The sequence below is a fragment of the Vicia villosa genome, linkage group LG4 (genome assembly GCF_029867415.1).
Source record: "Vicia villosa cultivar HV-30 ecotype Madison, WI linkage group LG4, Vvil1.0, whole genome shotgun sequence".
NCBI classification, from domain to species: domain Eukaryota; kingdom Viridiplantae; phylum Streptophyta; class Magnoliopsida; order Fabales; family Fabaceae; genus Vicia; species Vicia villosa.
In genome coordinates this window covers 87,980,656-88,003,907 of record NC_081183.1, presented here as the reverse complement: position 1 = coordinate 88,003,907, position 23,252 = coordinate 87,980,656, and the positions used below count along the sequence as shown (strand labels likewise).

At 35.5% G+C, this 23,252-nt stretch overlaps 1 protein-coding gene across 1 annotated transcript; it reads left to right on the top strand.

Moving 5' to 3' along the window:
• Positions 1-7,300: 7,300 nt before the first annotated feature.
• LOC131599321 (2-alkenal reductase (NADP(+)-dependent)-like) lies at positions 7,301-9,514 on the top strand. Its single transcript, XM_058871723.1, has 5 exons — positions 7,301-7,789; positions 7,873-8,050; positions 8,383-8,549; positions 8,625-8,707; positions 8,783-9,514. Exons 1-5 carry the CDS (start codon positions 7,553-7,555, stop codon positions 9,156-9,158), a joined length of 1,041 nt encoding a protein of 346 aa, XP_058727706.1. The 5' UTR covers positions 7,301-7,552; the 3' UTR covers positions 9,159-9,514.
• Positions 9,515-23,252: the final 13,738 nt, after the last annotated feature.

The following is a 23,252-nucleotide window of genomic DNA, read 5'->3' as shown; positions in this document are numbered from 1 at the left end:
CCAAAGTCAACACAGTCGACTTTTTGGTCAATACATTGATCAAGAGCTGATTCTATGAAGGGAGATGGTATATTGACTGTGTGGAGATGTTCAGCTGATCACCATTGGTCAGAAACTTATTAATCAGGGATTTCATTAAAATCGGGAAAAATCAGAACAGTTGACTTTTGGGTCAAAATCAGGTCAATCACTCAAATATTGACTTTTGGTGGAAAATCGGTCGAGAAAAGTCAAAGAACGGATAAAATCGGAAGTTTGACAGAAAATTGCCAAAAATAGAATAATATCAAAATTGGAAGTTTTTATACTTAGAGAAATTTTTGGCTCTTAAAAATTTAGTGAGCAGCCCACTTCATCATCATTTTACATGTGGCAAATGGAACTTTTTGAAGAAATTTACAACATCAAAGTTGTTCCCCTCATGGAGGAGAACAACTTTGTAGTTGAACACTTTTCCATTTGAAGCCTGAATCAAGAGTTACTAAGGTTTGAAGTGAAAGATTTTCATTTGTTCAAGTCACAAAGCTGGGCAGATTGCTGAGCACGCGTGAAGCAATTCATCGAACATGTGGTGCGCCATAATGGAATCTAATTTTAGAGTAATACAAGGGTCCTTGAAATACAAAATTGGTATGCTTCTATTCTCCCCCATGTTCTCTTTTCAATAAGCCAAGAACCAAGTTATTTAGACACGTATTGAATCAATGATGAAGCTCCAAAGTCAAGCCCTTGCCAAGTCACGCATTGATAGATTACCAAGCCAAATCCTGGGCAGCACGCATGCATTTCATCAAACACGTGATGTGCCATATGTGAAGCTAATTCTAGGACAATCTAGGAACCCCATAAATTTGAACTTGGGATGTATCTATTCTTTGCCATGCCCTTTACACAATAAAACAAGAATTAATCCATTTGGGTGAGTATTGAACCAAGTGTGAGTCTTCAAAGTCGTGCCCTCGCAAGGCTCATATCACGCATCCAGTCAAGCCAGGATCCAGGTCACGCGCGTGGCCTTTTGTCAAACATGTGGTGAGCGAAATATAAGCTTGATTCAGGGATTCCATAAGCCTCCATTTGGTTTAAACTTGATACCAAACTCTTCCACGCCATGTCATCTTTCCAGTGAGCCTAAATTTGCAACAATTGGGTACATATATGTCAAGGTATGGACATTCAAAGTCGCGCCCTGGCTAAGCCATATCTTGGCCATGAATGTGGAGTCAGGACCAGTCATGCGCATGCCCATAAATCCAATGTGTGTCGCTATGTTTACAAGCAATTTCCACATGATTCCAGGTGTCGTTTCAAAAGTTCCTCAACATCAATGTTGTTCTTTTATGTGTTATCTTTATGTTGAGTATAAGTTTGAATCAAACCATGGCCCATGAGGAGAGATATATGATTGCAAAGTTGGCGTCCTAGTGTAGGGATTACATGACAAGCAGCAATATTACAAAAGCCAGCATGCCTATGCAAATACTACACTGCAACAACACCACACCTTAACTCCATGCACACTCACTCACACTATAAAAACCAAAACCTCCTCATAGCTCACGGATTCACTCTCATTCTCTCACTTTCAAAAACCCTCTCCATTCTCTTCTCTTCTCTCTCGGATCTTTTTCTCTCTTCCATCACCCACATTCAAAAAGTTTGTTACATCCTGTAACAAACTCTAACAAACTCAACCATCAACCTCCATTGTTCTTCATCTTCAACCACTGCCAACCTCCATTGCAACCTCCATCTCCACCACAACGCCACCTTCATCTTCATCACATAACAAGCTTTGGCCAGCATCATCATCAAGCTACTTTCAGACCTCAAGACTCATTTAATCTTGAATCCGCATCATCATCTCCGATCTTCCCTCACCTTGGATCAAAAGCAACTTGTTTGAGTTCATCGTTGCCTTCATTAAAGTTGCATTATCACCAAGATAAAGCTTCAACAACAAGGATCATTTTATTTTGTTTCTCGGAGATCTTCATCAAATTCCATAGCGGATCATTATCATCGAGAACCAAGGAAGATCGCAGCTTAATAGGATTTCCTTTCACCAACTCAAGAACTTGTTCCAGGTAAGCTTCCGAATTCCATCGCACGCAGTAGAATCTTTAGGCCTGTGAGATTGAATCATCAAGATGTTGGATTCAGCATTACTGTGCGTTCCGAGTGTATGTGCATATGCATGATTTTGTGAATTTACCCGCTTCGATGTATGATGTTAACCTTTGATCTCTGGTGTTTTGATATCGCATTCGAACTCCACGCGTGTAGTGGAGTGGATTGATATGCTTGCTGTTAATTTTGGTGAAGCTCATGAGATCTAGGGCTTTATATCGGTCTTCGGTTTGGATGTTAGAGCAAGTTTTAGAAAAATCTAGGGCTAGATTCATGATCAGCGATGAAAATCGAGTAGAAAGGCATAAGCTTTTTGATTTTCTGGGAAATTTCATCCCTGTCCGCCGCCGTCGTGGCCGGAGAAGACGACCGGAGGCGGCACTCCGGCGTCTCTGTGTGTGCATAGGATTTCGTCCCTCTATCCTACGTGGCACGACCTCATTCGGTGTCACTCCAAGCTTTTGGCTCCTCTTTCTTTTACAATCATTTGAATGAATGCGTGGCAAGTGGTGATTGGTCCGTGAGTCATTTTTTGTCATATTATACTTAAAGTTCTACCTGAACCAATTGATATTAGGTGTGTGCATGTCACGTTATTCTTTGATAAGGAAAAAACCATTTAGTAAATCATGTAATGCATATGCTGAAAATGAACAAATAATACAATAAATGGAAGTGCAGCATTGGGCCTCAACCGCTATGGGCCCTGTTACCTTTTTGAATCACACCCCTATTTCGCCAACACACCACACTTCAGTGAACATGGGCCAGAACGCCATGCTGTTCCCACCCCCTATTCTGGCCCAAGATCTTCATAACACTAATTTTAGTTCATAGAAAAAATGCTAATACACCCCCTCTAGATAGAAACAAACATAGGTGGATACCATCGAGTACGATGGGCGCGAGGGGTGCTAATACCTTCCCCTCGCGTAACCGACTCCCGTACCTTGATTCTCTGGTCGTAAGACCCTGTTCCTTCCTTTGTTAGGTTTTTTGATATTCCTTTCCCTTATGGGATAAATATATTGGTGGCGACTCTGTTCCTTTTTTCGCGAGCGTGCGACAACACCTAAAGCAGTTTGGTCGTGACATCCACCAAATCTGAACAAACTGAGAGTATTTGGATATTTAGCCTACGCTAACATTACGCAAGACAAGGTCGAACCTAGAGCTCTGAAATATATTTTCATGGGATATCTTGAAGAAGTTAAAGCTTATAGGCTATGGTGCCTAGAGCCAGGTCACAGGAGGAGTATCACCAGTCGATATGTAGTTTTCAAAGAAGCTGAAATGGCTTTTATGAAAACTGATGATATTGGTCGAAGTGCAGAAATATGTGACGAAGAGCTGGAGCAGGAAGAGATTCATGTTGAGGTGGAGCATGTTGATGTTGAATTGCATACCCCAAATGAAGTCGAAGAAAAAGCAGAAGATGCTGAGGAAGTTTATGAAATTGTCGATGACTACCTATTTTCAAGAGATAGGTCGAGTAGAGTCATCAAGCCACCTCAGAGACTTGGGTATGCAGATCTCATAAATTATGCCTCAATCTCTGTAAGTGAGGTTCTAGACGAAGAACTTAGAGACTATAAGGAAGTTATGAGGAGTCGAAATAAGACTGAATGGATGAATGCCATGAATGATGAGATGAAATCTCTTCATAATAATCACACTTGAGATCTGATCGAGAAGCCTCCCGGAGCAAGGTTAGTCAGCTCTAAAGGGATTTTTAAAGTTAAGGAAGGAATTGAAGGAGTGGCATCGAAAAGATACAAGGCAAGGTTGCCCGCAAGGGGTTTTACTCAAAAAGAAGGTGTTGACTTCAATGATGTGTTTTCTCCTATTTTGAAGCACAAATCTATTCGAATGTTGCTTGCCATAATGGCACAGTTCGATCTTGAACTGGAACAAATGAATGTGAAGACTGAGTTCTTATATGGTGATCTAGACGAAACAATCCCGATGAAGCAACCTGAAGGGTATGTTAAAAAAGGGGAAGGAAGATTATGTGTGCAAACTAAAAAGATCGTTATATGGATTGAAACAATCTCCTCGACAGTGGAATAAGAAGTTCGACAAATCAATGGCATGCATAAGTTTTGTTAGAAGCCAGTTCGACCACTGTGTTTACTTCTGATTTCGACCTGATAACTCATTTGTTATTTTGTTGCTTTATATGGATGATATTCTCATAGAAAGCAACAATGTCGAAGATGTGATGAGGGTGAAGGCTGAACTCAATAAGGAGATCGATATGAAGGATCTGGGAGTTGCATCTAAGATTCTTGGAATTGACATTCGAAGAGATAGAAAGCAGTCGAAATTATACTTACAAGACTTACTGCATATGTTATGTCGGTTCTAGTACAGACCATAACATACATCAAAGAACCTACTATATTAGTATATGAAATGTTATTCATATAAGCTCTTTCGACATCAGTACTGGGACACTGATCAATACTCAACTTAAATTTAGAGTTTGTCGGAGTTCCAACAAAATCAAACCAAATTACAAATAACCAAACATAAACCAAAACTGAATCATTATTTTTAAAACAAGAAAACTGAAAAATATATTAGCAATTACTAGTATAGCACTAGTCTGGTCTTTTAACTAACATGAAATGATAAAAAGTTTAAAAATATTTTGGTTATATTAAGATATAAATGATTTTTAAAGAAAGTAACTAAAGAAAATCTCGATTTATATTTTTAAATATTCTTTATTGTAAATATACAGACAATATAGTAAGTGAGCATCTAATTATACTTTATTCTGCAAATATATTTTTATATATGCAAATATATTTTTGAATGGATTTGCATTGTGATTTTGATTTCGATCGTTTAGTAATTTTGATTGTAAAAAAATCTGTAAAATAATATATTAAAAATATGTTTAGCAACCAAAAAAATTGTTAAAAACATGTTTAAAATGATTTTTTAATTAAAATATATTCGAAAATAAATATAACGGTTCGATTCTTTAACAAATGTTCGATTTGAGAAAATATTATCTTCTAATAGTTCAGTACGATTTGGAATTTCGAACCATTATATCATACCAATAATTTTAGTTCAGTTCAATTCTAGACAAATTAAAATGATTCAATTCAGTTCGGATGACCTTTTATTATAATTCAGTTTTCTTACCTAGCCATACCATAAATAGCCCTATACAAAAGTAGAGGGGAACCAACAAAATCCATAGGAAAAAAAAGAAGTTAAAATCACATGAATAGGGGACTAAAAGTACATTTAATTTTAAGTTTTTTAGAATTAATTAATGACAAATATTTATTTTATACTTTTTTTATACATTAATAATAAATTTTCACTCTATAATTTTAATTTTTATTTGGGATAAATATTTATCTCCTAGTATTTATGATATATATTTTTAATAGTTATCAATAAATTTTTTTGTCAATAATTAAATCTTAGATTTGTGATGTCTTTATTTATTTATTTATTAATCAATCAAGAGGAATGAGTTATGAGAGAATAAAATTTTCAATTTAAGCAGGGCCTTTAGACCTCTTTTCTATAATAGGCTTTTGAGGAATGTTATTCTTACCTTATTAATTGACACCTAGGGGTGTAATCGGATCGGTTTGGACCGGTTTTTGGTTGAAAAAAAGGTCCGAACCAATGATATTTCCATCGGTTTGGTTTAGTTCGGTTTTCAACATTTTTCAAAAATGGAACCGAACCAAACTAATCGGTTTGGTTCGGTTTGGTTTGGTTTGGTTAATCGGTTTACAATGTTTATTTTTTAAAATATTATATTCATCCGTATATTCTCCATTATCGTGTTTTTTGGTGTATTTTATACTATTATTTTTTTAAACATTATATTCATCTGTATATTCTCCATTATCGTATTTTTTGGTGTATTTTATACTATTATTTTTTAAAATAATATGTTTCATGCTATATTTGTTCAAACAAATTACAAGTTGCTCTTATTCCATACGAAATAGTGACATGATTTCCTTTGCATCATGAAATAAGTTTCCTATCAAATATAAAAGTTAACACTTAGTATCAGAAATTTGGAAAGGGATTTCAAAGCTTAACATATAGAATATAACAAAACGCACATTCATTAACATGTTTCACACCTCAAACACACATCAAAACTATTTTGTAACAAGATCTAAATGAGTTTTGATGAAGAAAAAGAAAGAAAAAAAGGTACAAAAATATATGAAAATTAACAAAGAGAACTTGAATACGAAGAAGACGACCATAACATATCATAATGACGGTAGTGAAAGGAACAATAGTTGTGGGCAGCAAGAGCAGCAGTTCTGTGAAAGCATAACTTTTGTGACTTATGGTTTCTACTGTCTATGCTTTAGAGTTTGATTCTAGATGCGTGTTTTGCTTAAAGGAAGGAAGTGTAAACAAAGATGGATAATGGTTGGACCGATAAAAAATTTGAGTTTAATGATGGGTAGAATAAAATATTTAGAGCGTCATTATTTCCATTGGTTCGGTTCATCGGATTGGCGGTTCCTAAAAACAAAATCCGAGAACCGAACCAAACCACATCGGTTTTTATTGGTTTGGTTCGGTTTTTGAACCAAACCAATAATAATCGGTTTAATTTTGGTTTGGTTTGGTTTGGATTGTCGGTTTAATTGGATTTTTTTGATCCGCTTACACCCCTATGACACCTACCCCGTACAAATATACGGTTTTGTTTTTTTATCATATTTTTTTAAAAAAAAAATTGAGTCATGCTATCATGACACCAGAAATGTTACACCTAGCTCTACACCGTATTTTCCATGCTTGGTTTTATGCATGACACAAATTTTAATTTTTATAAATTAATAAAATAAGTAGACTATACCATATGGTGTATGTGTCAAATATAGTGTACCTATATCATTTCTCTTTTTTATTTTTGATACAAACAAGGGAAATGTTATTGGTACACCACTAACGACACCTACACCGTATCATTATACGGTTTTGCTTTTTTTTTTAATTGTTTAAGTAATTTTTTTTCTTGCTTTTGACAAAAACAACACAAAATAGACAGTATTTTCTACGGTGTAAGCAATGATGTCATTTTTCTAGTGTATAAATAGCAATAACAAACACACATGCTTGATGTATTTTGGTTGGTGTAGGGATACGGTGTCAGTTTTTTAGTGTAAAAATAGCAACTCTGATAGGCTTTTAGATCGCTATTTGTTCCTTTTGGCAAATAATTATAGAGAAGTAATTTTGAGACCTATGACTTTTCTATATAGTTACATAGTGGACTAATAAAGATTATGAGTGGACCCATAGAAAAAAGAAAGGATAAGGAAATTTCTTATCCCATTAATCTGAGTGCATAGAAATCAATTACTTCTTATCCCACTAATCTGAGTGCATAGAAATCAGATTGAGTAGAAAAATGGGAGTGAGCAACAAATACGTAGTGATTAAGGACAGCTTTGATGGTCCCCCTGAAGAGTACCATTTTGAGATTAAAACAGAAGAGGATTTTACTCTATCTGTTGACCAAGGATCTGATGATATAATTGTCAAGAATCTGTATATATCTGTTGACCCTTATCAGATTAACCGCATGAAACCCTCCAGTCCTTCTCAGAATTCTATTACTGCCGCAGCTCAAATTATTCCAGGCCAGGTAATCTTTTATATTTTGTTATAAAACTGAATGGAAAAATGTATTACGTTGTTATAACCTGACAGTGACACTTCACTTTCCAGGCTATTGTTGCTCCTGTTATTGGAAAAGTTGTGGCTTCTGGAAATCCTAAGTTTCAGAAAGATGATTTGGTTATGGGATCATTCACTTGGGCTCAGTATAGTGTGGTTAAGGAACAAAGCATAACCAATAAAATAGATTCCACTGAATTTCCACTCTCCTATTATCTTGGAGTTCTAGGTATGTTTCTTTATTAGAGGTAATTATACTTGACACATTTTTGGCCACTAAATGGTGAAAAATAGACTTAATTGGTTTGAGCATGTAGAGAGAAGACCAGTAAATTCTGTTGTAAGATGGAAAAAAAAGTCAAACAACCAGAAATAGATGACGACTAAGAAAAACTATTATATACTTAAATAAAACATTATAGCGTTATTTGATCTATGTTGCCGATATCGACTTAATAACAAAAGACTTGGTTGTTGTTGTTATATACTTAAATCAATTTGAACTTCCATAAATATGAAATTGGAATGATTACAAGTTTTTTTTTTCCTTCTTTATTTCAGGTTGCAGTGGATTGTCTGCATATGTAGGTCTTTTCCAACTGTGCGAACTCCAAAAAGGTGAAAAGGTATTTGTTTCGGCAGCGTCCGGATCAGTTGGAAATTTGGTAGGACAATATGCAAAGCTATTTGGTTGCTACGTTGTTGGCAGTGCTGGGAGCCATAAGAAGGTGAGGTTTAGTATGATAGTTTCAGTGTATTTCTAATATGTGATTAAGCAGAAACCCTTGAATGATTTATCTTAGGTTGCATTACTCAAAGAAACATTGGGATTCGACGATGCATTCAACTACAAGGAAGAAAAAGATCTAAAATCTACTCTCAAAAGGTTTGTAGATTAGCGATAGAAGATAAAATCTAAAGTATAATAATCTTTTCAAATAATAAAAAAGTGATTTTACAGGTACTTTCCTGATGGAATTGACGTATATTTTGACAATGTTGGAGGAAAAATGCTAGAAGCAGCAATTGCTAACATGAAGGCATTCGGTAGAGTGACTATTTGTGGTGTAATCTCTGAGTACACGGATGCTGGAAGGAGAGCTTCACCAAATATGGTGGATGTTGTGTACAAGAGAATCACCATTAGAGGATTTTTATGTAGTGACTTTATGGATGTTTTTGCAGATTTTTTGGCTAAAACATTTGATTACCTTCGTGCTGGTAAGTTGCAGGTGATTGAAGAGGTGTCATTGGGAGTGGAAAGCATCCCTTCTGGTTTTATTGAACTCTTCAATGGAGATAACATTGGAAAGAGAATTATAAAATTAGAAGATTAATAAATGAGTGAATGGGAGATGAGAAATTTCAATTTCAAGAAACTACAGTGATGAATTTTTGTTTAGATTGTATAATATTTATTTATGATTGTATAACATTTGAATTCCTAAAGAATGAACACATTGTGTCTTCATTGTCAATCAATATTCCTCTTTTCCAAAAGATTTTTGTTGAGAGTTTATCAAGTAAGGTTTGCCACCCGAACACATTGATCTTGGATGAGGTGTTACTTTTCCACATCTTTGATATGACTTGTTTTTAGTTTGCATTAAATGGCAAAGACATGAAAGAATTCAACCGTACTTCATAATATAATTTAGCTATCAAATTTGTAACTTTATTTAGAATACAACTACATGATGTTGGGTAGGAATATGGAGGAGAGGAACGGTTTAGAGGGGGTATTGTTTGCAGTGAAAATTGGTAAATAATCTTTGGTCTTCAATGACATGGTTTATTCGAAGGATCAACCAGTAAATCCTATGACATGTGCTTTTGTGTTTAGACTATTATTTCTTGAAGTAAGAACACACCGACATCATTCATCTCCTTTAAGATTGTTTGTCTTAAGTTATTATGATGTAACTTTGCAAAATTGTAAAAGAAACGCAGTAAGGAACACTTGAATATAAATTGCAAGAAGTAATGAATTATGGAAATGTAAAGTAAATTGCAAACTAGATAAAACATGGTGCTTACACGTACATTTCTCAGTGACTATTTCTCAATAACGCAGATACTTTGACTATTTGTGAGATTTTATACAAATGATGGAATAAGGGGGATTCCTAACATTAAGGCTCATATATATACTAAATCGAAATAGCCGTCATCAACGGTCTTTCTCCCAAAACAAAACACATTTCGCTCGACAAGTCTTTCATTCACCCTGAGGCTCCACACGTCTTCTACCGAAATAGGATAAGGACAAAATTCAGTTATTCCTTTTACAAATCCAAACCAACTCCGTCGAACGTACTGTACTATTCGTCGAATAACAGCTTAAACTTAGAAAATATTTCTAATTCCCATCCAACATATCCCTCTTGTGTAGAGGTGACTTCGACTAGACTTTTCCAATGGAATTTCCTGTCGAAAAGCTCATAACATCATTCAAGACATTTCTTTTCTTCCTTATTGTATTAAGACAAACTTGGCGTTGAAATCTTCCAACTAACGAATTGCCCCCCAAAAATGTCATTTTCGACATACTTAAGAAAAATGCATTTTTTGAATGTTCATTTTGATGTCATAAACCCATCAGCTCCAATGACATCTTAGTCATTATGACGCTTTTCTCAAAATGTCTCTTTAGACCTCACATGTGAATCTTTTTTTCAATCATGATACTCCTAGTTCCTAGGAGATTGTGGGTAGCTATAGCTGCCACTATCTCATCATAGACCCTCCGATCGACACGCGTCCCACTCATAAATCATCCATCATCGCTGAAGTGAAACAGTCTCTTCTTTCATACTCTATAAATATCTCTTCCTTTTATTTCAAACACTTTTCTCCCTTTTCGATTTTCTGCAAGCTCCAACTCTCTTTTCTTCATCTTCCTCTCCACTCACACCCTTTTTTCTGCAATTTTTTACTGCTTCAATGGAGAATCTATCAATCCCAAGTATTGCTTCCTATTTCTATTACTCATAAAACACATTCAATATTAGGACCTATAGATGACCCAAATACTGATCCTAAGAAACTTAAGCGGTTTTTTTCAACTTACTATAGGTATAAACCCATAGCGAACACTATAAAACCTAAGGCCAAAGATGAGGTTCATAATAAGAAAAACCCTCACCCTAATCAACAAGGCAATCTTTTGACGTATGAGCCTTTTAAGTTGACATATATGAATAATGGCTTTAGGGTTTTTCGATCATGCCCTTTGTATAAAGACCCCACTGATTACTTAGGTTGGCTAGAAAAAGTAGAAAAGAAGAATCCCAAATTTGGAAAGATATGGGCATTTTTGACTTGATCAAGTTGTCGAAAGTAGGACCTGTCTATTGCCAATCCATTCTAGTTTCTTCCTTATATTTCTAGGATAACACCCACCATACTTTTCATGTTCCTTGTGGAATGATGACACCAACCCTCTTCGACGTAGCTATCATTGTTGGGCTTAAACCCACTGGTGATACTTTTGACCTAACCTATATGGATGAGGACTCAATTGACTTCGACGTTTCTAGAGCTGCATACAACACTTACATCTAACACTACCATGAAAAAAAGTCTGACGAAGTATCTGATCGATAGCATATTGTGTTCCTTCTCTATGGCTAACCCGCTATGTTTTCTGCTCGAGATCCCTTCAAGTGGCGAACCAACTTCATGCTAGGCATGACCTCTGCCTAATCGAAATGATTTTGGCACACCTTTATGAGTCTTTGGGCGACGGAGTAAATGACCTCAAGAACCCCAAGAAAAAAAGGAAGTCTATTGTTTACTGGTTGCTTCAACTGTGGGTGAATGCCACTTTCGAAGCATCTTTACCAAACCTCAACCCTATTGATGCAGAATCGGATGAAATCAAGAATAGGAGGGTCGAAGGAACACGTTTGGCTCAACTAACTCCAAGTGACAAAGGACGTAATCTTCAACAAACCTTCACCAGTTATGTGATGGTGTCTGAGAAGCGCTATAAATTCACTCCGTCTATGGCTCCCTTCGCCACCAGAAAATGTGGACCTGAATGGTTCACACGCAAATTCCCTGCTCCGTCGAAAGATCAAGAGGCGAAATCTATTGCCATATGGACATCGTTTCTTACTCCTAGAGTACTACCTCCTATCCTATGTCCATCGAAAAACCAAATCACCTTGCTAAGTTACCAACTTAACAGGGTGTCCCAATAGTTTGACCTGATTCAAATTCTACCAAAACCTCTCTTCACCAAGATGAATGCCCTCTTTCTATACAACAAGATCCACTCAGAGGCTGATAGCAACAAGTATCTATCTAGATACTCAAGTTGAACCAAACTTACTCCTGTGGGGTTTAAACCCTACTTCCTCTGCACTCAAGAGTTCGATACCTGGTGGCATGACTATTATTCCGAGGAATTTTTTGATGTTGCTGCATTTACTCAGCATCTCACCAAGGCTTTTGCTTTTATGCAGGAGAAGGTCAAGAAAGGTAATTCGACCTATATCCAAGAAATTCAAGCATTCCAAAAATAATTTGAAATTGCCTACAGGCCTGATGATCTTAGTCGAACCATTCGTGAAGCCGCAATTACTTTTAAGGAAAAATTTATCAAGATAATAGGTACTTTAAAATTGTCTTTGTGCGTTACACCTGAAAAATGATAAGAAACAACTTTTAACATGTATCCTCCCAAATTCCCTTGACTACCAACTACTAATTTGGTGTGGCTTTCAGCCCTCCATTTCCAGACTGGTTCGTATGTGGGGACTTTGTAAATAACCTTCGAGAAGAATCAAAAAAGCATGCTCAACTAGTGGTTCCAACTAAGCATACTTTGAAAAGTTTCAAAGAGCACCTTCATATTGGTCTAGAACATGTTCGAGTTCTTTCTCAGATACTTAAAGGTGTGGAATGAGAGGTTTTTCTACTAACCTCTTTCTTCAATTTTTCATTCTTTTCTCGTGATAATTGTTTTGGTTTTCTTGCAGCTGTAAAAATTCCCAAGAAAACATCCTCTACAACCAAAAGCTCTGTCGAAATAAAAGTTGAGGATTCCAAAAAAATGGTAACACCAAAGGTACACTTTACACATAGTCTCTTTCTTGATTTCTAACCTTTAGACGTGTTCTTTTCCAAACAACCAGGAAACCACCAACAACACCCAGAAAGCGCAAACAACAAGAACCTAAAGTTGAATTCTCTGATGATGATCTTTCACCAGATACCACCAATCCTTTGAAAAAGGTGAAAAAGAAACAAAATATTAATGAGGTCCTTACTCAACTCGCGTCGAAGGCCCTCAAGACTAAGGCGGAGAAAACTACTCCTCCAGCGGTATTTGAGATTTATCCTATACCCCAATCTGATCGAATTCTATAACAGGCTAAGAGTGGAGACTCTAGCCCTGGGACTGTAGGTCCCAAGGTACATAAATTTCACCATTTTCTTTTTATGTTTCGACTGCTGTTAGAATCCAATTTGTACCTATTTTGTTCATAGCTTTTGGGGTATTCTTTAACTCTTTTCCCAAGTTTTTAATCAATTATGCATGATACTCTTGTAAATACATAAATTTTTGTTTTGATTGTAAATATTAAGTTTCTTGACTTTTATTTGCTTTTTATAGGTGTTTGAGTTTTTGGCAAGAGTGGAATGGAAATTGTGGAAAGAATTGGCTTAGAAGAGGCTTGGATTCAAAATGAAGAAGTTGAAAATTAACAAGTCCGTTAAGCGACCTTCAAGCGCGCTTTGCAGAACTAGAAACAGAAGTGAAGCCTATTTCAAGTCCGCTTAGCAAGCCAGTCTCGCTTAGAGAAGGTCACTTTCATTAACCCAGCTTCAAGTGCGCTTTGTTGAACTAGAAATAGAGGCGAGACAAATTTTGAAGTCCGCTTAGCGGGCCAATCTCGCTAAGCAAGGTCTGTTTACTTTTCAGATATTTTGGGTAGTTCTCTTAGCGATCCTAGTCCGCTAAGCGGAGTTACTTTTTGGGGACTTGTGGTTTTAGGCACTTGGAAGATATTTTTGAGTGTTCTTATCCTTTCCATCACTCATACTTTTCATAACACACCTAGGGAAAGAAAAGAAGAGAAGAGGAAACAAAGTTCAAGAGAAAAAACTCAAGATTTTCCATGCATATTTCTTCATTTTCTTTGAGTTTTCATGCTAGTGAATCTTGTTATGTTCCTTGTTATTGAAGCTTTCATGACTATGGAGAGCGAGACCCCTTTTGTGTCAAGATTAGAGGTAGCTAGCTTGTAAAATATGTATTTCTTTTAATCTTTTGTGTATGAAATTGGTTGATGATTAATATATGAAAACAAGGGAAATCAGAACTAATGAGGCTACCCACAGAGGCTGTAACACCCTTCTAAACCCCGCGGAAAATTAATAAAATAATTCAGAGTAAAACATGAAAACAAGGGTGCCACAATTCCAATTAAAACAAATTTATCATAAATTCATTGTCATGCTTTCACTAAGGAACAATTCATCATAATACATAAACATCTCATGTTAACACAGCGAAAAATTCATCATACGGATAAGCATAACATCATCTATGCAATATCTCACAAATTACTCCAATAACAACAAAACAGAGTATCATCATAACTCTAAACTAGCGTTCCCCCAGTGTTACAATATCAGAGCATGACACCGACGATATACTAAACAAACTGACTCATGAGCTAATCCTCACCGAGCCGAAAGCCGCTATACTCAATCTGAAAATATCAACAGTAAGGGTGAGTCTCATTCACAATTAACAAATGTTATCGAATCATAAACAATAACACATCATAATCACATTATTCACCCAATTTCATTATATTCAGATTGTCAGGAAGTACTCATCAACACACAACAACAATTATAATACATTACCAAAAGACAACACCATAATTCATCCAAACAAATCATAACAATTACACCATCATCACATATTATAACATTGGACTATCTTCCATTCATGTTATAATCATACAAGTAGCCTAATGCAAATGCAACTATATGCATGTGGTACCAAACATGGGATAACCCATCTCACCGATCCACCACCATAGAGATTCGGCTACTTCTCTCACCAATTCCACACAATGGGAATTAGCTACCGCTGTCCCACCACCAAAAGGGATACAGCCCACAACATGATTATGAAATGAATGTATCAACCATAACATGCTCATCATCAACATTAAACAACCAAATGTCATAATCATCAACCACCACGATAATCCATAGCCACACACAGTTATGCTATTTCTCAACCATAAATAAATACATATTTTACACCAACAATATATGTATAACAAAACACCAATTACAACCACAAAATCATAACAGGTAAATCATTCATTAATATGCCTGTGCGCATAAACCACCACACAGTGCAACAACAATAGCACATCTCACAATCGTGTACCAAGTACAACAAAGTAACCCATCAACAACCGAGCATTTACCTCATCATTCATCAAAACACATGATAACCATATTTACCATGAACAACATCCATTTGCATAACAAGTAGGAGCAATCACATTATAACAACACCCATCATTGCACATATTCAATTAGGCAAACAACAAATCATTGCACCTCATCAACTATGCAAAACAAGAATAAACCACATTTGGAGAAAACGATACTTTTCAAAATAAAATCAAGTTATTGTTGTTTTCTTTATTTCATATGGTAGAGCATTCAATTTAAGGAACAACGTCCAAAACGGCGTCTAAAACGGACTTACGGTTTGGAAGTTACACATCTTTACATTTTCAAAGAAAACAATTATCGCTACAGCACGTGGCGCCACACACAGTCCGCAGCGCGTAACGAATGGAAACACGCCTTCGCGGCGCAAACAAAGGTTTGCGGCGCGGAACGAGAAAATCACATCGCCTTCGCGGCGCGCACCTACCTTCACGGCGCGAACTGGCAAAAGTCAGAGCTCTCATCGCAATTGACAGCATTACGGGATTTACCCCAAACTCCCCAAAACCCAAACCAAGTTATGTCATGAACCTCAAACACCACCATATCAGCCACATACATGTTATAACACAAATATAACACACAAAGAGGATCATTTAATCACCATAACAATCATATAATCATACAATTCATCAAATCATACAATTCCCCTCAAAATCATCCCAAAACCCCAATTCATCATATAACCAATTGACACAAACAATGCATCTAAATCCGTCCTATTATCTATAATACGATAAAAGATATTAACCGGAAGAGTCCCCCTTACCTTAGCCAAGGATCTTGATTAGCCCTCTTCCTCTTCTGTTCCTCTTTCACGTATCAACACTTCTACTCTTCTGCTCCTCTTCCACATCTATTTTCCTTTTTTCCTCAATTCCTTATTTTTATGAAAATAGATTTTTAATTTAGTAAAAGGCCTACTTACATAGCACCCCCTCTTTACTAACACCACATTTGGCCCAATCACCTCCTTTTCCATAATTCTTCAATTAAATCCAATCAATTGCCAAATAATTTCAAATAATAATTTAATTCCAATTTAAATCAATTAATGAAAATATGGGGTGTTACAACTCTCTTCCACTAAAAGAGTTTTCGTCCTCGAAAACATACCTCAAGTAACCAGCTCGTATAAGAGTCCTTCACCTGACTCTCCAGCTCCCAATCAACATTACCATCAGTCACTCCTCGAAAATCCATCTGACATAACCAACAGGAAACATGTTCCATACATTCAAATTCCAGTTCTTACGTCGCATTTGACTATTCAAAAGTATATCACTCGCTATACCTCCAAAAGGTTAACAACAACAGAACATTGAGGTACAACCTATACAATACGCTCAACATCCGAGTAATACAATTACACAATTTATAGTATGATCACACTTGATCAACAATATAGTAATGGATCCCATCTACCGAACTTACCATCCTTAGACACTTTTTCCATCTGAGCGATAAAATAACACTTACACTTTTCACCAACTGCTTTCTTCAAGAAACTCAATACTCGTATTCCTATATCATTGAATTCCAATTATCTGGCTCCTCTTAAGTCACTCCATCAATCATCCAACACTTTACATTCTACTTCTACACTACTCCGATTACTCATTACAATCATCTACACCAATTAGATTTCTGAGTTTTACCCGATTCCAACTCTCTTTACTCATTCGTTCAAGAATCATTCTTTACCATTCATGGTACTAATCTACCACTTATCAATACTTACTCGCACTCAAAAACAAATTCCTGAGTTACTACATCTATTAAAACATTCCAACCATCGGAACGAGTACACCCAAGTAGTTATAATCACATTCATCAACCTTAATATACCATCGCTTACAAAATAGCTTAAACTGAGTCTCGCTCTTTTCTAATAATTAAATCAACTTCGTCCTTCATGGAGTATAATTCCTCGTTATATATGGAGTCTACAATATCACCTTAATGACAGCACAAAATTATTACAACATCATATAGCATCAACTCTTCGTTTTAATTTCGCCGAATACATACTCGTTAACTACGTACAACCGTAATAACATATTCATCATCTCGGCAATTATTCAAAAGAGTTATAATTCTTCGACACGACATCCTTACATCCACTGGATTCTAAATCCAACATATAGATCGACACATATTCTCCATGTAAGCTCCTGACATATTAATTCCTCACTTCCCACGAGTAGTACTCATAACGCTACTCCACATCACACTTTCTCTGTGGACTCTGATTACCCGTCTTAAGTCATTTTCCATCATGTTGCACTCTTTCATATTCACTCCTTCATAAGTTCACACAACATAGTGAGTGATTATTCTCACGGCTTAGTATTCATCACATCTTAAACCATTAAGGTAACAAAACAAGTTCATCCCATCTATATGATTTTTGTCTAATACCAACAAGAGATTAAGGGTGATCAAGTCCTCAATTTGTCAATAGATAGCCGACAATCATATTTAAGCATAAACTGTCGTTACTACATAATAGTGTCCTTTCTGAGTTAGCACTTAAACTCATTAACATTGTCGTAGTCCAATAATTCACTATGGTGTCCTTCTTCTAGAATACTCTTTCGAAGTTCAGCAACATCAAGAATACAAATTTTGTCACCAAACCTCGGTATACCATTCTTGTCAACTCAGAATTCACCGCCTTTACCTTGATTAATCAAAGTCAACTTATCGATTAATTCAACATCAACTTTCTGACCCTCTCTGATCTCTTCAAGGATACTACTAGTCAGCTTTAGCATACCCAATCTAACACTATTAGGAGTGTCTTCACATACCAAACTCAAATCTCTAAATTGTTCAGTTAAATCCAACTCTTTCACCAATAGCACCGACATATTTAAAGATTTCCTACTCAACGCAGTAATACAACATTCATAACTCGTGGTTTTACCCCAAATTCCATGACATCTGTCGCGCCCAAATATCATTCCACTCGAAATCTCAACAAGCCTTCCTCACATCAATAGGTGTTAGAAATTCTCTACAATTCTTCTTTTATACCTATCGTTACTTTGTCATCACAAATACGACTCCAAGAGTTCCAAAGTTTATTCCATCTTTACTACTAATTCACTTCTCACTAAAATCCATCGGTACTCAATCATCTTTATTACCGAATATCTAATCAGCTTATTCATCAACAACATATTCTACTCAACGTCGTTTCAAACAATCGCGGTAGTAGGCATTCTTATTCAACAAGTTTCACACTTCCGTAAACGACTTTAAAATATCTCCTCATAGGATCACCCTACTATATTTATAACCCTCCCATAAGGTAGAACATAATCTCTCCTCTTCGTATGTTCAAACGACACATTAATCCGACACTCGGAACTCAAGATATGAATTTTCCAACGTTGTCCGAAAATGCAACACCGACATCATGCAGCGACACTCTATACGATATATCCAAAACTCCTCAATTGGTACATTCAATTCTTAAAATTACTCCTCAACAAACCTTCTAATTATTCCTTCAATCCGTTCAACACTGACACTGACATCCTGTGCAGTACCAATAAACAAGTCTAGTTATAAGAACAAGAGTAACCGCAACTTCACCTCTTTCCAACGTCATCCTGTCACAATTAATTATGTTACAGCTGCTGCAACCATTTTTATAACAAAGTTCATCTCATTAGCTTTCCGACGCTTCAAACGGAACTCAATTCGGATGTCCAGAACTCCAGTTATGAATTTTCGAAGTTCCGCAGCTATTCAGCAATTTTCCTGCGTTTTGCTTACGAAAATCTCTCTCCAAAACTCATTCTCTTCAACTCTATCACATTCCAAACAGCCCCTTATCGTATCTCTTCACTTCCAAACATTCTTATGACTTGAGCAACACATCCTATTGTAACACCCCGTTTTTTTTTTTTTAAAAAAAACAAGAGCAAGTATATATATTTTTAAAACAACGGTGTATGCTAAATTAAATGGGAAGCCGACTCTAACATATTCGAAGGAACTACTGCATATAATTTTAAAAGCAATGACAACCGTTTTTAAAACTGAATAGTACTATATGCATCGGTAGTGCTCCTCAAGGAAGCAAAGTGTATATACCTGAATATTACAAATCCCCAAAATAAAGCACCTAGTTCATGACATCTAAACATAAGTGTGTCATGGACTTAGGGCATAATACAGCCTAAACATAATATGAGCTGCTCACTAGAAGTATAATAATATCAAATACAGTCATCCAAAAGGGTACCAAAATAACTACGGCTAAACATCATCTACGTCAGAGTAGTCAAGTCATGGTGAGCCTATACAATACCGCAGGAACTAGAGGGGACAAACACAGGGGTGCTCGCCACAAACCAGGCAAGAGCTCTCGGAAGGGGCCCGAACTCGGGATGTCGCCTCGTACACCTCTGTACTAGTATCATCACCTGACTCAGTGGTGACTAAATCAATCCACATGGTCGGGGTGACCGAGGGAGCTGGAATCTCATAGCAACTGTCCTCTCCTAAAGAAACTCCAGAAGGAGATACCATGTGAGGTACCTCTGGACCTCCTGAAGATCCTAGTCCTGCAGCTGCTGCCCTATGCATCGCCTCCTCCAATGTCTCCACCGGTACCGAAGGTCCACCAACCTTAAATCCTCCTTGAGCGGTGGTTCCCAAACCACCGAATGGTGCGGTACTCCCTACCGAACTCGTCTGCGTCTCAGACTAAGGGTCTAGTGGAGTATACCATGGAGCACCCAAGATATGAATAGAAACAGGAAAAGGAGGTATCTGCCAGACTGTACTCTGGTGTATCTGAAGTGCGTCAAGATAAGTAGTGATAACGACCTGCCCATGATAGTATGTTGTGCCTGCAGCTGGGTCTAAACTCCAAGCACTAAGCCTGTCCCTATCAGTAAAATCCCACGTCGTCCATGTCACCATCTCCAGTGGTGGCATCGGGTACTGTGCCATGGTCTGGGTGGGCGTTAACCCGCAACATATAGGTAGTAGAGGGTCACAATCTAAAAATAGCATATACGAAAGAATACACACATGCAAGTAATACATGATATACAACAGTCACAATATATATTTCAATAAATAATACACGAATAGCCTAATGCAGACTCTACATGAGTGTGATCCCCCTAACCGGGTTCCTCACATGCATGAATTCCGGAATTTAACCTCTCCGCAGAGAGTCGTGGCCTCTTTCCACTAAAGGTGCAGTATTCTCCACTGACACCGACTCAATAAAATCCCGCAGGATTAGGTGGGCTCAATCTACTAGAGTCCTCACCGGTGCAGTCCTCTCGACATACACGCAACTATGATATGCATGAGCACATATATGCAAATGCATCATAACATTTCTCAATAGTCAATTCATATATTCGACAAATCATATGAACTTACATAGTCTTCACATATGTAATCATAACCACAAGTCAATTCATATATTTTCAAAAATCATATGAACTTACATAATCTTCACACATGTAATCATAACCACAAGTCATTTCATATATTTTCAAAAATCATATGAACTTACATAATCTTCACACATGTAATCATAACCACAAGTCATTTCATATATTTTCAACAAATCATATGAAAACACATTCTCAAGTTTAGCATCACAGCAGAAACACACATCCCCAACCGGGCACACAATCATTCATACCAGCACATATGCATTCAATCATATATAATATCGTTAGAAAGTGCCCTTACCGTAGCGAGCTTTTCGATTATCTCTACTTTCCACCGACTGAGTATTATCAAACCCTAAACCAAGTAGCGTTTTACCATTAAATATATAATTTTTTCCTTCACAAAATAAATTGGCAATTCTAATTTTTATATTTAATAATTTTAGTGGGATAAGTTTTTTCTTTACTATTTGAATAATTCTACGCACGAGCACGTGTATAATAATTCTAATCGTAACTTATATTAGTGTAACTAGTAAAATTACTTTAAGGTTTTCAATGATTTGAACATTCTAAATTAAAGTAGATTCTTCTTAAATTAAAATATCTTTCTCTAAAAATAATAATAAAATATTAATATAAAGACAAGTTTATTAAATTATATTAACTTCCAAAATTTTGATTCATAGAAACCTGGTAAATTTTAAATAAGATAATCTGATAGTGAATATATATGAATCCATGACAAAAAAATAGTTATTGCATAAATATCTTTAGGATCAAAACAAAACAAATTTCACCAAAAAGTAACTGATTCTTAATACATAGTTTTATAATATATCATATTTATCTATCAAAATTTGTATTTCAAATGGAAGGTTAGTCGAGAATGTAAGAGTTAAGTTTACCAATCATGATATAAAAATATCTCTTCCATTTTAATTTAAAGACATTACTATAAATTTAAAAGTCCTTAAAAAGTATTATTTTCTATATTACAATAAATTCATCCGAAATGTGATATTAATTTAAAAATGAACCAGATTATATTTCGGGAATCATAACAAAATATGCTTTCTCTATTTTATAAACAAAAATTATTCCATATAATTTTGTACATCAAAAATAAATAGATTTATATAAATTATTTTATTTAAAACAAAGTAGATAAATCATCTATTAATATATATTAATTTAAATCTCAATTTAAATTAAAACCATAATAAAATTATTTATTTCAAAACATAAATAAAATCTAATATGAAATAAATTGGCTTAATATGGTAAAATTAGGATACATTCTAAACAAAATCTCCTTCAGTTAAAATTTAGTTCTCTTTTTATTTCATAGTAAGCAAGTACTAGAAAATACAATTATATTTCAATTAATACTTACTCCTCAACACGTATATCTTTAGAAATTTTTTCTTCTTGTCATAACTCTTTACAATTTAATAGTCTTGTTCCATGAATGGTTTTGTTTTTTCAAGAGAATAGAGATGAGTCTCAAGTTTATCAATTTATTATCATATTCTTTCACACTCTAAGTCACTATCATAAGAAACAAGATATATAATTAAGTGAAAGAAATCATACCCAATTCAATTTTTTTGAGCTTTTAAAGATGAAGAAATGGTGTTGAGGAGAAGAGAGGATGTGAAAAGGTGATATGATGTGTTTCTGCCGAGAGAGAGAAATGTGTGATGGTGTGAACTGTTGGTTCTACCTTGATATCTATATATAAACTCTAACATGGATCAAGAGCCATTGGATAAATAAACTATACTCCCTAGCCATTAGATATCTCTCACACATGCAATGTCATGATTACAAAGAAGAAAATATCATGATATTTTTTTCTGTTGGTGATGTTTAGTAGTCACCTCATGCATACGTAAGCAAACTTGAACAATGTCATATCTTTATTTTTTTCACCGAGATATAGGTATAGAAAAATACCCGGAACGAATAACAGTCGAACGTGCATTTTATCGAAAAATAAAAATGAATATGTTAAAATGATCTACGCGGTACGAAGTTTAATAAAACAGGCTGAAAATGATCAAAATCTTAAATAAAAATACCCGGTTAAATAAGCTCTGACAGGTAAAAGTATAACCGTAAATTGCGTTAAAAAAATAAAACGAGCTTACCTACTCGCTCTATGCGTAATATGGATTAATAAAATAATATGGTATAGATCAAAATTCGAAATATTTCGCTCGCTAATTTTCGTATAATGATGATTTGTTTCGACCGGTATGCCTGAAAACTTCTACTTAATTTTTGATAAAAGTGACGAATCTTTTTCATAGATAATTAAAACTATTAGAGTATCGTGGAAAATATTACTAAATTTTTGACAATGCTCCGGTATGGTTTTAACCACTCGATGTTTATTTATAGACCATAATAAGGATTAATAATCGAAAAACCTCTAACTCCCTTATTAATCCTACACCATGATACTTATAATTATTTAAAACTACGGGTCTTACATTACTC